The following is a 15,521-nucleotide window of genomic DNA, read 5'->3' as shown; positions in this document are numbered from 1 at the left end:
CTTTAAGAGACTCAGATTTTAACAAGAGTTGCTCCCTACTTATCTTACTCGAGGAAGTCAGGACCACCTACTCCACCGATAGATCAAAAAAAACTGACAAATTTAAGGCTGAATAAAAAGAATAAAGACTATTCAATTGTTTAAAACAGTATCAGATACTTTTTTCCCAAAGGTATGCCTTGTGAAAAGGAAAAAAGAGGCATATTTAAAAGAGGGATTTTTCAGCTTGCTTTCTACAGCATAAATGCTTCATTTATCAGAACAAAGCAGTTCCTCAGGTCCCCAGAAAGTTCTTTTTAACTTTTGCTTATTTTCAGCATAGGTGAACTTTTTATCTCATTACTTTGACTCTGAAAACAAAATATGTACATAAAAAACATAGACCATTATTAATCCACCACAGGAGGGAAAAAAAACCCAACCCTGCAGCATTTCTAACCACCGCCTAAATTATATAAAAGTGAAACTGAGTAGAAAGAGGAGTCAAGCGGATGCTTCCACTGTCAGTACTCTTAATGCTCAATTCATTAATTCTTAATGCTAGATAAACATCAAAACCAGCAATTTTTGACACTAACGGCCTTCAGAGACGTTAAGCAGGCACGCACATTACTGACATGCTGTTTAGCTTCCAAGTAGACGTTTTTGGGGGCTCAGGATGAAAGATGCCGACTCTGAGGCCTCAGTTGGAACCAGACGCGCTAGCAGGGCGCTCTGGTAAAGTTTCGGTCGGCGGGCGAAGCGTGGTTTTAGCTGGGGTCACCCCTGAAAACACGTTTTACCTGCCGCAACACCGAGCAGCCGAGAAGAAACCCCTCTCCTTGCCCTCAGCAAGGGCAGTGCCCACGGGGCGGCCAGGGGAGGGGGCGCCCGGCCCGCCCCCACCCCGTGGGGAGGACGGCCCGGCGCAGGCCGTGCAGGCCGCGCACCGCCGCCAGAGCCGGCCCTTCCCGGCGAGCGGCCGGCCGCGGCGCAGCAAGGGGAGCCGCGGGGCGCCGGCGGGCCGGGCCACGGGGCTTTGTTCGGGCCCGCCGGAGGCCGCGCCGCCCGGCCCGGCCGCAGTACCGCCAGGCGGCGGGCGGGGGCGCTGGCGGCGGCGGGCGGCCCGTGGGGGCGGCCATCGGGGCCGCGGCACCGGCCGAGCCGGGCCCGCCGCTCCTGCATGCGCGCTGCTGCTGCCGCCGCCGCGCGCCAGCCCCACTGCCCCCGCGGCCGTTCCTAACGGACGCCTCCCCCCTTCTCCTCCTCCTGCCGCGGAGCAGCAGTTCCTAACATGGCGGCGGGCCAGGGGCGGCCGCAGCGCCGCTCCTACCTGCGGGCCGGGGGCGGCGGGAAGGGAGCGCGGCGGCGCCTCCCGTTCGCTGTCGCACCAGCGGCGGGGGAGGGGAGGGACGGAGGGAGGGAGGGGGCTGCGCGAGCGCAGCGTACGTCTCGCCACGCTCGCGAGAGCACGCCCGCCCGCTGCCCGCCCGCTCACGTGCCCGGCGGTGGCCGCCTCGCGCCGCGCCGTGCCGTGCCGTGCCGCTCGCCTCCGCTCCGCTCCGCTCCGCTCGCTGGCGACGGCCGCCCGCCCCGCCCCGCCGTGTGTGGATGTGGCCGGGGGGGTGGGGAGAGGGAGGCGCCGCCGGGCCAGGTCTCGCGAGAGGTGGGAGCCGCTCACCTTGCTCTCGCGAGAGTCCTGCCGCGCCGCGCGGCGCCGGCCCACCGCCCGCCCCCCGCTCATTGTTCGCGCGCTCCCGCGGGGGCGGATGGGAAGGCGCTCGGGGGGCGGGGCTCGGCAGCGCCCGCCCGTCCCCGCCCCCCGGCCCGGGCTGAGGGGGCGGGGGTGGGGGGGGGGCTCGGGCCCATGGCTTCGCGGCCGCCCTGGGCTGTCTCATCGCCTCCCGCCCGCGCAGCTTCCCCCGTCCGTTCCCCCCCCCCCCGCCACCGCAGGAGCGGCGCGGGGTGACAACCGGAGGGACAGTCCCGGGGTCGGTGCCCGCTGAACCCCAGGCTCCCCCAGGAAGAAACGCGTCCCCAGCCCTGGCGGAGGCAAATCCGCCCTCAGACACAGCCAGGGCCCGACCCGGCCGCAGCTTCTCCCGCTTTCCATGACTGGAAACAGAGGAACGGGTAACACTAGCCAAGCGCTTTACCATGTATTTGTCCAAGATAATAAGGATTCCTCGCTGCCACTTGGCTCTTCTAACCCCCAAAGCGTTGTTACCTTTGTAATAGGGCAGGCACTCATAGTCCCTGCAGCTCCCTAGGCCGGGCTCCTGGCAACCAGTGCGGCCATGCTCTGTCAGCTCAGACCTAAGGACTGCTCTCCTCAGCAGAATGAAGATGTTACCATCTCTAAAATATTTAAGACAATGGGCTCTCGATGCCTATTAGGTTCATTAGAAGATTCTGGCAAAAAAAGCCCCACAGCTTATGTGCAAGACTTTCCTTTTCATCTCAGCCAATATTGCCACCTTGCGATGGTATGAGGAAAGTTCACTTTTCCTGTGCTCCTTTAATTTGTTGATCTTATGACCAAAGTAGTACTCGTATAGTCGGGCAAATACTATTTATGATTTGAAAGTCTTTCATAGTCAATATCTTTCTTTCCAGATTAATTTTGTGGCTAAAGACTCCATCGCCATCATCTTGGAAGCTGCTACGTTCCAGCAGCTTTACAAAGGTGAGGGAGTGTGGCTGAACTCAGTCTGCAGGGGAAAAGAAAAGTCTGGCTTTTGAATTCATCACAGGCTGATTTTTCTTCTCCATATGTGGCTGAAGAGCACAATGGAACAATAACACAGGTGTTTGAAAAAAACAGGGGATTGGTACAAAATACATGTTGAAATAATATGAATGCTCAGAGAACAATCACAAGAAATGCAGCTCTCTTAACAAGCTCAGGATAAAAAACAATTAAGTGCTCAAAAACAAACACATAAATCTAAGTTAACAATACTTCTGTGCTCCAGTACTGCAGAGCTGTAAAAGCAGAGCAAAGCGCCTTGATGGAATGTAAAGCAATCCAGCCACTTCTGCCCAGTAAAAGCCATATATAGATTACAAAATGCACAGTGCTAATAAACAGAATCATAAATCACGTTAGCATTTCCCGAGTACAAAAGTGGGTCTTGCTCCATTTCCCTGGCTTTATTTCAACGCCAGTATTTTGTTCCTCTGGGACCACACGGGTTCTTTCTCAATCTCCTTTGTTGTCCTTCTGTCAAGGCACCAAACTGGTGGCAAGGTGAATCATTTTGACCTTTATTGATTGCATTTGAACTGCAGAAGGAGCCATACAGCACTGACCATTGCTACCCTGCTAACACAGCTGCTACGGTAAGACACAGAGCTCCAGTTCCCTAAGCCTGTACTCTTGCATATCACTGGAGAATGTTTATGACATTCCTGTGTTTCTCTTTTCCAGTATGTGCACAAAGCCTGGTGGATTTGGGGAAAAAGTGCTACCCCTCCAGCTGTCTGAGAGTTGTGGGGCCAAGAGCTCTCATGGTCTGTAAGGCATGCACAGAGCTCTGCAGCCGTTCCCAAGTGCTCTGATGGGATAATCACTGCTGCCAGCAGCAGGCATGCTGCGAGGTTACCCCAAGAGACTTCCTCCATCCTTTTCTACTGCCTTTTTTCTTACAGCACAACCAGGCCTACAAGTCTTGGGTTCAGCTGTGAGATGAATGTAGTAGAGTTTTATTGCGGAAAAAGTTTTTCAAGGAAATAAGCCAGTCAGCACGTATTTATTGGCCATACAGCACATGCTTTATGTGGCTGACAGAGTGCATATTCCTCATTTTTTGCCAATTTCAGAAATACTTGGTACAGAAGCAGAGTCCCCTGACACAGTGAGCTTGTTTCTTGGCAGTCAGGCAGGCAGGAAGTCTTTGCAGTGAGAAGTGGAACCCACGCCCATCCTGAGGGCAGCGGGTAGACAGCCATAAGGACGCCCATTGCTCCCCTCCTGGGCAAGTACTAGGAAAGAGGAAGATTGCTGGACACAACATAAATCCATCGGAAACTTGATCATTAGTTTTGCAGGTAGAATTTGTTCATATAGAACCAGTAAAATTGTATTCGTGTATGTCATAGACTTCAACTAAGAAAAAACTTTTTCCCAATAACATTGAATACTTTGACAAATATTTCTTATAGAGCGTAACAAATGCATATTCAAAGATCAGTGATATTCAGACAGCAGAAGGGCTAACAGATAAGTGAGCAGTGCCAGGGACATTTAAAAATAATGACAGCCTGGAAAAATTCAGTGCTGTCATTCATTTGTACAGAACTAACTACATGACAGAAGCACCTATTCAACATAAACCATCAATAACCCAGGAACTAACCTGCTGCATGCTGGTGTTTTATCAAAAGCCTCACATTTATGAACTCCAGCCACTAACAACCTAAATACATTGACACTGTTAACCTCCTGCAGACAGCACGGTGTGCAACAGCAGTCTCGTGTCCGTGCTTCCGAGTTTAATTTGTATATAGATGGCACTGTAGCATCTACAACAGGATATTGTAATGTAACATGACTGAAAACCAGTGAACCATTTTTTAAAAACTGAAGTTTTAGCCTGAAAAACTTCTAAGTTTGGATTATTTTACAAACACAGGGTTCTCCAGAAGACTGCACTGAATCCAAATGGGTCAGGCATCTTGGTGAGAGCAATAGACTCCTTTACTCTGACAACTACAGTCACTTTTGAGTTTAAACAGCATCTTTATCTGAATCCATGATGGTCATCTTTCCCCTCCCCACCAGTTTCAATGTATTTGACATATTGGGCAGCCCTTTCCAACTCCCCCATCTTTTGTGGGCTTCACCTCCCCCCAGGCCCAGGGAAGGGAGATAAAGTTCTTTGAAGTCAGGACCTGAAGCACAGGGAGGATATCTTGTGAACTTGTACTGGCTGTGTACGCAGCAGAAATAGGAATTCCAGACCTTATTTCTGTTATGGAAAACTTTAAATATCTGATCTCTTTCCAAGTGCTGGAGAAAAGGAAGCCTTGTTAAAAATCTGTCCTTGCAGCAGAGGCTATGGAGGAGAGCATGTGCATGTGGCAGGAAGGGGCATCAGGCACCCAGTGCTGCATTCCTGCCTCTCCAGTCTCCCACAGGCAAGAATTCAGCACGGCTTTCAAATCCTGCTGTACCCGACACCCTTATGATACAATGAAAACCAAAATGAGCAAGTTTAAATATAAATAAGTTTAATAAGTAGAGTTCACATTAAAAAAATATAGTTTTAAACAAGCAGTGAGAAGGGATTAACAATTAACAAATTGTGTATGTAATTCTTGTTATACCTTGCCCCCAACCACCTCTGATGTTTCAAGTTACTACATCCAGATCCTGAAAACAAGTACTTCTCCAGCAGTCCCATTTAAATTGCAGAAGATTCCATCTTCTCAATCTCTTTCAAATGGGGATCTTCAAAGCAGCACCAACAGCTTGTTTCTTTTCTTCTGACAACTGCTGCTGCTCCAGCAAGCCCCCACCTGCAGCAAAACACACAAACCATGTGCCTGTATGTTTATTGCCTGTTAATTACAAAGACAGTTAACAGGAGTATCTCTAAAGACACCGAATTCAACCCCTAACACTGACCAGTTAATTAGATGACCTTCATTTTTATACAAAAGATGCAATATTAAACAAAATGTCTGCAACAGATTTTTTTTTTTTTTACTCTTCTGACTGCACGTTGTCTGCATCCAATCTAGGATTAACTCCACTGAGAAGGAGCTACTCCACTCTCAAGCATGCAGAGTGCTGCCGAAACCTGGCACCATCTAGCACTAGAACAGCACTGGTGCTGCCAGGAGCAACTCGGCAGCACATTTCTCTGCCAGCAGCATAACACTATCACAGGCACTGAGCAGCAACGGGTAGCTGACTACCGCTGGATGAAACAGAACTCAACACTAAAGTTTTAAAGGACAGAAGAAAGTAGAGGCCCCAAAGTACATCCTTCTGGTGATGCAGGCCTCGCTTCTAACACCTCCTCTCATCAGGGCTTCCTCCAGCAACGGGAAGCACTGCCTGCTTCACTAGATAAACCAGGTCATTATTTCCACCTCTGAGCACCAGAGGCTGACACAACAGCCCATTCACAGGCCAGCAGAGGCCATTTGGTTTACTCAGTATTCTGCCGAACAAGCAGTAGTAGGTTTACTCAGTATTATGCCGAACAAGCAGTCTTTTTGCCCATCTCCCCTTGTTGGCTCGTGGAGCTACGTCCTCCAAAGACTCCTGAGCTCTCCCTGTGCCTCATGTGCAGGTTATTCCTTTACATCTCCTCTCCACAGGCACAGGTCACGCTACTGGAGCAGCAGCCTCCTCCAGAAGACGCCTCATTTGGCTACTTCCACCTCCTGCAAAATTCGAGGGTTTTCATAAACGAAGGCCACCGGCAAGGACCCGTTACCTGAGGGCTGTATCTTCCAGATGGCTCTTTGCCACCCGACACCTCCGCTTTACAGCGATCCTTTCACACACGCTTAAGCCACGTATCAGCTGGAAGCCCTAAAGAGAGCACAAGAGAAACATCACTTCAAATATTCACTTAATTAAATCTGTATTAATAGAGCTAAACAGCTGGGATCTGGCTTGCGGAAAGGGAAAAAAAAAAAATCAAACCGAATAACAGGCTGAGAAATTACTTCTAAACGACACAGCCTAAACACATTACCCTCCGGTCCCAAGGCCTCACAGGTTATCAGCCAGCGCGGGCGGCCGGGCACGACCACCTTTCGGCCATTAATAACAATTTAAAAAAAGGGGGAATATTTCACGTGGCGTTTTCCGTTTCCAGAGCCCTGGGGAGGGGTGAGACACCCCAGGTCTCCAGCCCCGGTGCCCCTCACCTCACCTCACGGCGGCCAGGGCGGGGGAAGCCCCGGCGCCTTCACTTCACCTCACCTCATGGCGGCAGGGGAGGCGGGGAGGCGGACCGGCGCCTTCACCTCACCTCACCTCACGGCGGCCGTCCCGGCCCAGCATCGCTACCTTCCCCCATGGCGGCCGGCGCTGAGAGAGGGCGGATTCTCCCGCGCCGCCGAGGTGGTTCCGCAGGCGCCGCCCCGCTCGCCTCGGCCGCTCCCCTCGGGGCGGGGCGGGGCGGGGCGGGCCCGGCCCGGCCCGGCCTGGCCCGGCCCGGCGCCGCTGGGGGGGGCGATGGCGGGGCCCGGCAGGCTCGGGGCAGGCTGGGTAAAAGTAAACTCGATACTCCCATGAAAGAGAAGAAAAGGCCGTGGAAACGGCGTGGCTCTCCCTTCATCTCCTCTGTTCGGGGGCCGGAAAAATGCTGGTGTCGAGTATTAGCTTGTAGCTCATCATGCAGTGCTTGTAGGAACAAATACAGCGTGTTACCGTCTCCAGGCCCCAGCTGTGACAGGCAATTAAGGTTATAAAAGTGCCTTTCAGCAGAGCCCAGCTAATTCCCCAAAGCTGCTTTGCGGTCAGGCTGGACGTTACAGCCACGGTACACGCGGCAGTAATGGCCAAGGGAAACGGGACTGGCCGACACAGCATGTTTGCAAAACTTTTCTTGCAATCATTTACTGAATTTTCTTCCCCCTCCCCACAGTATTGCCCTTTCTTGTGCTCTGGGGACTGACTGTGCAGCACAAATGCTGTTGAGCCAAGGTCCGATAGGTACAGAAGAATCGCAGTACTGATCCTGCAGCGCCGGAGCTGGAGAAGAGCAGGTGACACAGGGCAGGGAGCGAGTCCCGGGGCACAGGCGGTTTAGGAGCTGAGTGTAACAGTAAAGCATCGCTCTTGCTGTTGCAGGAGCTCCAGATGTCGGTCTGTCCCACCCTAGGCTTGTAGCACACATATTTTTGAAGCATTACAGCTCCATGCTACTGCAAGTCCCTCGAGCAGATGAACTGTGCCAGCAGAAGAGTGGTTCATGTTCTGATTTAACCCATCCTGCTAATATATGGGAGCAAAATCTCTCGGATGTGATCCTTCCTTTATTCTGTAACTGAGCATTTACTTGACAGGGCTTAAACAAGCTTCTGGAGCCTGTTGAGTTGCTTTGAACACAAACTGCAGGGCTGCGTTGGGATGCAGGGAGTTCAAGGGAGGCTGTGTCTAGACTAGAGGAGCTCTTCTGAAGGCTGGCTGTGCTTTTATTTTGTGGTAACTTGTATCTCTAATCTGGCCTGAAAGAAAGCATCTCAATCCCTTCAGTCCCCAGCATGGCACTTGCAGGAGAAAAGGAGGATGTGTTTAGCTTCCACCAAGCTAAGATGAACAACAGGCCAAGCAGGGATCTCAGTATCAAAGAACAATGTGATGTTTGCTGACATCAGCTATGGCCTGAGAGAGAGGGAAGGCCAACACTGCTAAGCAGATGAAGCCACCATGAAACCAGCTCTCAGATAGTCAAGCCACTGCTGTGGACACTGCTGGGGTATTGCTGCAGGCAACTGCCCGTATCTCCCATCCCCAGGGGTGGAAGCAGGTGGGAGGTCAGACAGGAGGACCTGTTGCCCAGCCAGGTGCTGTCTCCAGTCACAGCGTGGTTGTGCTCCGCTCTGCAGACCGGCGTCAGGCTGCTGCAGCACAGACTCCAAGCACGGCATTGCTGGGCTCAGCCTGTTTCAGAAGCCTTTTCTCATCCCCTCAGAGGGCTGCAGCTGGTGTAGAGAGCACGTTCACCAGGAAGCTGTGACAGAAAAGGGCTTTACTTGATACCCATGGCAGAGCCGTTGTGTTTCACCTGGTGTGACACCTTTTATCCAAAGTTTACAAATAAAGTGCAAGCATTTGTTTGAGCCCCCCTTGCTGCATGAGATAAACCAGTGCTCCAAGCCCAGTTACTAGAGGGGAAAGCTGTGCAGGAACACAGGGAAGTCTATGCTGTGAAGTGAGAGGCTGGTCCTGGCATCAAGAGTCACTGAGTTCTGGTATTTGGCATTCAGAAAGCTTTTGAAGTATCTCCCTGGTCCTGCTGAAAATGTCTTATTATAAGAGGCAAAGCATATTAATTTGGGCCCCATGCTGCGCTAATGAGTTATACAGCTTCCAAACTGGAGCCACCGCTTAGGCAGCCTGCTCCAGGTCTCGGCAGAGCTCATCATCCATCCCCATCTGTGGGCACGTGCCCTCAGCCACAGGCAGTAAGACCTCCAGTAAAAAAATCATGAAGTGCTCTCTGTGTTTGCTATTACCTGTCCCTCTACCATAGCAGGTTTTCATCAGCTGTGGGTCTTCTGCACTGGAGCATAGCCAGGAAACTGTTGTCCTTCACTAGGTTCATCACTAGATGGGAAAGCACCTAACACTTTCCACCGCTCAGTACCAGCCACTCTCACTACATACAGCCGTGGTTGTCCTGGGCAGAACAAGCCCAGAGCTTCCTGGGACAAGGCAGGGGCAGGCTGTGTCGGGGAGGAGCACCCCACACATCATGGCCTGCATGAGCATCCCCACATCCAGGAAGAATAGCTGCCCACCTTGTGCTGAAAAAAGACTAAAAAGCATTTGAAGAAGACAGGGATGGGAGCAGATTGCCTGAAGCAAGAGACAGCTCCAGCTGAGCATCAGTGGCATCCCCAAGCTCTGAGAGCCTAACCTACAGGAGGAGCATGGGGCAGGGATCCCAGCCTTTCCCCAGAGGTGTTTGAAATGTCTCACTGGAGCACAAAGCCCCAGTGAAAAACTTCCTTTGAACAGATCCCAAGTGAGTACACTGCTGTGCCTGGCCACAGACACACGGGGCACTGAGCCGGTGTTAAGGCATCTGATGGAGGCTGGGGAAGGTGTAGCTGTGTCTCTCTCCCAGCAAGGGATTTGGCAGGACTACATCTTTAGTCTGCTTGTTTCAGGGCAGGCTTTTTGCTGTTGGCACCCCACAGCTGTTTCTGAGCTGGCTTTTCCTACCTTGTGTGTCTGAAGTGCAGTATCAGAGGTAAGCAGAGCCAGCTCACCTGCACTCTGGTTCCCATTAGCAAGTGCTTGATTTCATTTTTTCATAGCTTCACAGATCCTGTGTTTCCTGCACTGGTTCTCCACGCCCCTACGTGTGCATGTCAGCACGAGGTCAGTGTGGATGCTTACAGCAAAGTTGATCTTGCTGGACTCTCCAGCTTCAATCCGGGAAGCAGCACCTTTACTGCTTGGATATAGCACTTTGAACCAGAGGTCCTTCCACCGCAGCTCATCACACAGGTGGCAGTGCGTCCGTCCATGCTGAGAAGGAAAATTAGCCCTCAGAACTCAAGGAGAGACGCAAGTCATATTCTTCAGCCTGGAAGAAATTGCTTTCTTAGCTGGATAATTGAACTAGAGAGAGAAATATTAATGGAATGAATCCTTTTCACTCTCTCAAAGCAAGAATAGGGACTTTTCTATCAGAGACAAATTTTCTCTTAGCCCCCGACTTGTTATACTGGGGTGCTTCTGGGCTTTCTATCCATCTGAACAAAAGCCACGCATTTCATCTAACTCCAGAGGGGACCCTGCAATTTCCACTTCCCAGCTACCATCACAAGATGGCATTACAGACTTAAAAGCTGAGCTGGCTCTGCTAATCCTTTGAGATCTTTCCCAGACCCTGGGGTGTCCAACCCCAGAAGACCCCAGAAGAAGCTGTGGACTTAACCCTGCCTGCTGAGCACCTCTGCCAGGTCTCAGCCCCCGACACTTGCTTTGAATCACATCCCTTTAATGTCAAGGCTGCGCTTTAAGCACACAGCATGCAGAATGAAAAGCTGCAGCCGTTACTCCTGTAACCTGTGAGCCATCTAATTGCACTGATTTAAGCTAGTTATAGTTTTGACAGTTAATGGCATGCAGAGTGCTTTAATATTGACCTCCAACACCTCTGGCTCTTCCACGGCCTTCTCTGCCCCCGAGGAGACACTGCTAATCAGACCAAGTGGTGAAGTAGTTTAAGACACGGCTAAAGGGAGCCAAGGGCGAATCATGAGCAAAACGCACCCGACTCATTTTCTTGCAAAGCACTGTCAGATTTAGAACTGCCTTTTGTTTGCCTGAAAGTAATTTGGGAGAGCAATGATAAGTCTTTCAATAATTTACAGCTTTAAAATAATAACAAAAAGAGAAAAATCACTCTTCTTAGATATGTTTTTTAAAAAATAAAGCTTATTTTGAGTTAGGTGCGCAAAGCCCCAGTGTGGTGCGTTATCCCCTCTGTGTCCCCCCTGCTACCTCTGCCCTCGCAGGGACACAGCCTGCCCACCCATGGCATGACCCACAGAAAACAGCCACAGCTCAGCTTGGCCCCACTGGTAAGGAAGCTCCAGCCCCACACACACTGCCCCATCAGCTCAAGAGAGGGCATCAGCAATGGCCTTGGCTCATATGGGACCGCACTCCCCTGCAGCCCTTGTTGCTGCTACTAAAGGAAGCAACACTTTTCCCAGATCAGGCTACTATAGTTGTGCTCACTTGCTGGGTAGTTTCTGTTTGCCAAGGGTTATATGCAGCTTGGATCAGCCCCAAGGGACCAACAGCCCTTAATGACCCTGACCAGCCTCACCTGACACCCCTATACCCATAGGTCAGGAGCCCCATTTAAGCTCAGCCCTGGAGCTTCACTCTTCCTATGAGTGATGCTGCCGGAGTGTCTGGCTCTAGCCCTGCCTCTGTTCTTGGATGGACCCCTTGGCTCTGTACTGCTGGTGGCTTGGCTCCTGGAAGGACTCTTGGACATGTGTTGTACCTATGTCCCTGGTCCTGTTTTCTAGATGAGTCGTGTCTCCAGCCTTGTCCTTGGCTCACCTCTTCTTGTTCCTAGGTGGGCTCTGGACTGGGGTTATTGCAAGCTGGAACTGCTGGTGGATGCTGTAACCAGCCCTGGGCTGTGCTCAGACCTAGTGGGACTGTGCGTGATGGTGATATCTTTGCTGGGGTCATATGGTTTCCCTTCCTTTAGGGAGCAGCTGGCCCTTCCTGCTCCCTGCTGGGCCCATCATCTTGTTGCAAGAGTAAATACAAAACCTGCTAGTCTCTACACTGACCCTACTCCCCATGGACCTTCCTGGGACCTGGTGGGAGGAAGTTGTTTTGCTGTGGTATTCAGTGGCTGTGTCAGGAGAGGAAGATGCAGGGCTGGGTTAATGTGAGGCTTGCTGTTGGATGCTCCAGGCTTCATCCACCAGTTGCTTCCTGCAAGAAGCAGCCGTGATCTAACTGCATCCCCTTCCCTGGCCAGGGGCCCTGCAGCCTCTCACTGGGGCTCAGTATCTGTCTGCCTTGATAGATCAGTGGCTGTGCTGTCTCCTGGGGTGACAGCTCTCCCTGGCACAGCTGCTGCAGGAATAGCAGTGGGGCACAATCTGTTTCTGAGCTGTCTCTGAGGCTGTAGCTGGATGCGTCCCATTGGGCAGCGCAGGGAAATACTGGTCAGGCTGTTCCCTTCACCGTGGAGCTAGAGAGCAACCTCCCTTGGCCCAGAGGAAAGAGCAATTGAAAAAGGTTATATAAACCAAAATCAGCCTGCCAGAGGGGTGGACGCAGCAGCACGGAGTGCAGTACCACTCTGCATCTGGCTGGGCAGGAGCATGCTCTGCCTGCTGGGAGAGCCCTGCCTCCCCTCCCTGCCTGCAGCCCCTCTCCCGAGCTGCCCTCCCTCCAGGCCTGCCTGGGTTGCATCTCGCTGCCGGAGCCCGTGTCTTTTTGTTGTTCAAAATGTGCTCGGGCAGGGTGAGGAGCCTGTGCAGTTCCTCTCTGTTCTCGGCTGAAACTGCTGCAGAGCAATTTCTTTTTCCCTTTTATCTCTGGCAGAGCCCTGGAGCTCTGCTCCCTTCCCCTCCTGTCCTCCTGCTGAGCTCCCCCCTGGCCGAGTCTCCTTCCCTGGTGTCCCTCTCCAGCTGCTATTCAACCCCCATTTTTTCACTTCTCTCCCTCCTTCAGTGCTCCCATCCAGAAGACAGATTGCTAACTGCAATCTCTGTTACCCAGTGCCTTTTGTCTAACAGATCATAAGCCACTTTCTCAGTGTGATAAATGTGATCTGCTAATCCTATGGAGGGGGATCCGCTGGGACACAAGCCACCTCTGGGATCTGTGGCAGCTCTCACAGCATCAAGCCACAGGGTCTGTCTTGGTTGCAAACATATGAGTGGTAAAGTAGCTGCCTTGCCACCAAGCATGGGCATCACAACTTGCTCCTCTCCCCCAGCCCCTCCACCTCCACTGGAGGTTCATCTTAGGAATTTACACATGCAGCAAGGCTAACCAAAGCAGATCTTCCTCCTTTCAGTGGTCTGCCAGGTCCCTTTTCAGCAAGGAAGAAGCTCTGTGGGGCAAGCAGCAAGGTATGGGATTAAGTACCTGGAGGAGACCCGTAGGAGGACTTGCACAGCACTGGCCAGAGCATGCAAGTGGGCTGTTCTGGATCTCTAATTACTCTAAATCATACTACGATAATAAAACCCAGTTACTCTGAGTGCCATTTTGCTGGTGCTGGTTTAATTCTGTGAGGTCTTATAAAGGCTGACTCAAGCACCAGGGGACTTTAGCCAGCGCTGGCACCAGGAGCAGGGTGGTGTAAGCATGGCCTATGTATCCTGGGGTCAGGTGGTGGGCAGAGATGAGTGGACACACCAAGAAAAGCACCAGCCCAGCATTTTAGAGTAGAGCTAACTAGAAACAATTTATTCCATTAAAAAAAAAAAAAAAGGAAAAATATCATTCTTAATTAGGACAGAAACCCCCAGATAGGCTTTTTTTAAAGAAAAAGCCTAAAAATATAATTTTTGCTTCGATTTGAAAACTATTTTTGCTCTTCGGACTGTAAGATAAAACACATTTGAATTGATGATGCATTTCACAACAAAAATATATCCCTTTTCATCCTGAAAATGCTGAAATGGGTTGTTTCAAAATTTTCAACATTTTACCCCCCTTTTTCTAAACCCAAAATTTTTAATTTAGCTGAAATGTCTTTTTTTGAAAGGAAAGTCTTGATTACATTTTTTTCGAACAGCTTTAATTAGAATTAACAATTACAGCTGATTCTTAGCTGGGTGATAAACAGCTGGACTGAATCCACTCCGCAGCCCTCTCTGCTCTGGGACTTCCAAACAAGCTCCAGCACTAGCAGGAGTTTAGCCCTCTGCAACATTTTAGCCTCGTCTAGTCACTGGAATTTATTTTTCTTTCTTTTTCCCCCCACTATTTCTCCTCTGAGGATTAGTTTTTACCAGTGCAGGATCTCTAACAGTCAGGGAACTTCACAGTGAGTTGAGATTGCATTGATTTCTTGAGGAAGAAGCTGCATACTAATTTTTCCTCTTTTCCTCCCATGAGGAAAGCAGGTAACACCTTCAGTATGGCAGCTGGGTTTGTAGATACTATGTTCACCTGCTGGATGACAGGAAAGTCTGAGGTCTGTGGGACCGTCATGGGAAAGAAGGAGACCTCGGCTGGTCTGGTGAAATGTCTGGAGATTAAGCTAGTGTTGCTGGTAAAGTGAAGCATGTGGAATTGAAGCAGAATAGGTTAAGCCTGAGAAAAGCATTAGGTGAGGATCAGGGGATGGATCAGTCCATGGTCCAGCCAGGAAGGGCACCCTGCTTAAAGGTAGAGGGCACCCCGTCAGGCAGAGGGGATCCCTTGCTTGTCATGCACAAGGGTGATGCTTGTGGTAGGTAGCAGTTCAGGACCCCCAGGGCAAGGGCTTGTTCTGGGCAGCTCTGAATCTGTTGGCCCAAGCTGCTGTGTCCACTGCCTTGATGCCTCTGCAGCAAAGCACATCCATTAGCCAGAGGGTTCCCAGGCTCATGACCACCCTGGAGGGCCCCAGTGACCAGCAGAAAGGTGCTGCAGAGAATCCCAATGGCTTTTTGGGGCCAGAGTCCAGGTCAAAGCCTTCTCAGATGGCATCTCAAAGGTGTCCAGGGCCTTCTACCCTATCGTGTGGGGCTGGGGGCTCAGCTGCTGTCCCGCCAGTGCTTCCCTCTGTCCAGGATGATTTTCACAAACCCCAACTCTTTGGGGGTGAGGGAAGGAATGCTGCAGCAGTGCGAATGGAGAGGAAGGGCATGGTGGTGGAGGGGAAGGGAAGATAATAGAGTCTGCTCTTAAAACCCCTAAAACCTCTGTTTCAGGCACCCAGGCAGGTTTGTCCACCTTTTGCAGGCAACCTCCAGAGAGTCAACAAGCACTAGGGCATCCTCCTCTGCCAAAACCAACATCCCTGGTGCCCACCGCAGCTCTCTTGCTGCTGGGTCCTGTGCTCTTCATCACTGCTCATCCCTGTGTTGGCTTGTTGCTGTTAAGGGCTGATCTATTCTCCCTGGGGACAAGCCCACGGCTTTAGCCTGTCCAACCTCACTCCTCCTACTCCCCTGCCAAACAGTTATTACCATCTTGGACAATCTTGAGATGGTATTAAGTGAGAGGGAGGTTTCTATATAGAAGTCTCCCTGTGATTAATGGATTAAGAGATTTTGTGAAAATTAAAGCCTTTCTTCATACTTCACACTTTCAGCCTTTCAGATGTTGCTTTTTCCCTTCTACTTCTGTACAGAAATCCCTG

The 15,521-nt window shown here is 51.2% G+C and overlaps 1 protein-coding gene, 1 long non-coding RNA gene and 1 other non-coding gene across 7 annotated transcripts in view; 1 reads left to right on the top strand and 2 right to left on the bottom strand.

Annotated features, from left to right (window-relative positions):
* MATR3 (matrin 3) overlaps nucleotides 1-2,245 on the bottom strand; it is a 28,034-nt gene extending 25,789 nt beyond the window's left edge. For 2 of the 5 annotated variants that reach the window (XM_075510075.1, XM_075510078.1), the window contains exon 1: nucleotides 1,313-1,455. Coding sequence is in view for 1 of the 5 variants with exons in the window: in XM_075510079.1 (XP_075366194.1) it covers nucleotides 2,207-2,230 (24 nt within the window). In the remaining 4 variants the exon portion in view is untranslated. Of the gene's footprint in view, nucleotides 1-1,312; nucleotides 1,456-2,206 lie in introns of those variants that run through there. The other 3 variants (XM_075510079.1, XM_075510081.1, XM_075510080.1) reach the window with 3 other exon arrangements.
* Nucleotides 1,846-4,339, top strand: LOC142413692 (uncharacterized). The gene is made up of 3 exons (XR_012776880.1): nucleotides 1,846-2,112; nucleotides 3,211-3,321; nucleotides 3,410-4,339. It is a non-coding gene; the product is annotated as an uncharacterized LOC142413692 (long non-coding RNA).
* A 1,365-nt stretch (nucleotides 4,340-5,704) lies between these two features.
* On the bottom strand, nucleotides 5,705-5,908 carry LOC142414197 (small nucleolar RNA SNORA74). Its single transcript, XR_012776982.1, has one exon. It is a non-coding gene; the product is annotated as a small nucleolar RNA SNORA74 (small nucleolar RNA).
* Between the last annotated feature and the right edge of the window lie 9,613 nt (nucleotides 5,909-15,521).

This window comes from Mycteria americana, chromosome 8 (genome assembly GCF_035582795.1).
Source record: "Mycteria americana isolate JAX WOST 10 ecotype Jacksonville Zoo and Gardens chromosome 8, USCA_MyAme_1.0, whole genome shotgun sequence".
Lineage (NCBI taxonomy): Eukaryota > Metazoa > Chordata > Aves > Ciconiiformes > Ciconiidae > Mycteria > Mycteria americana.
This window is presented reverse-complemented; position numbering and strand designations above follow the sequence as displayed.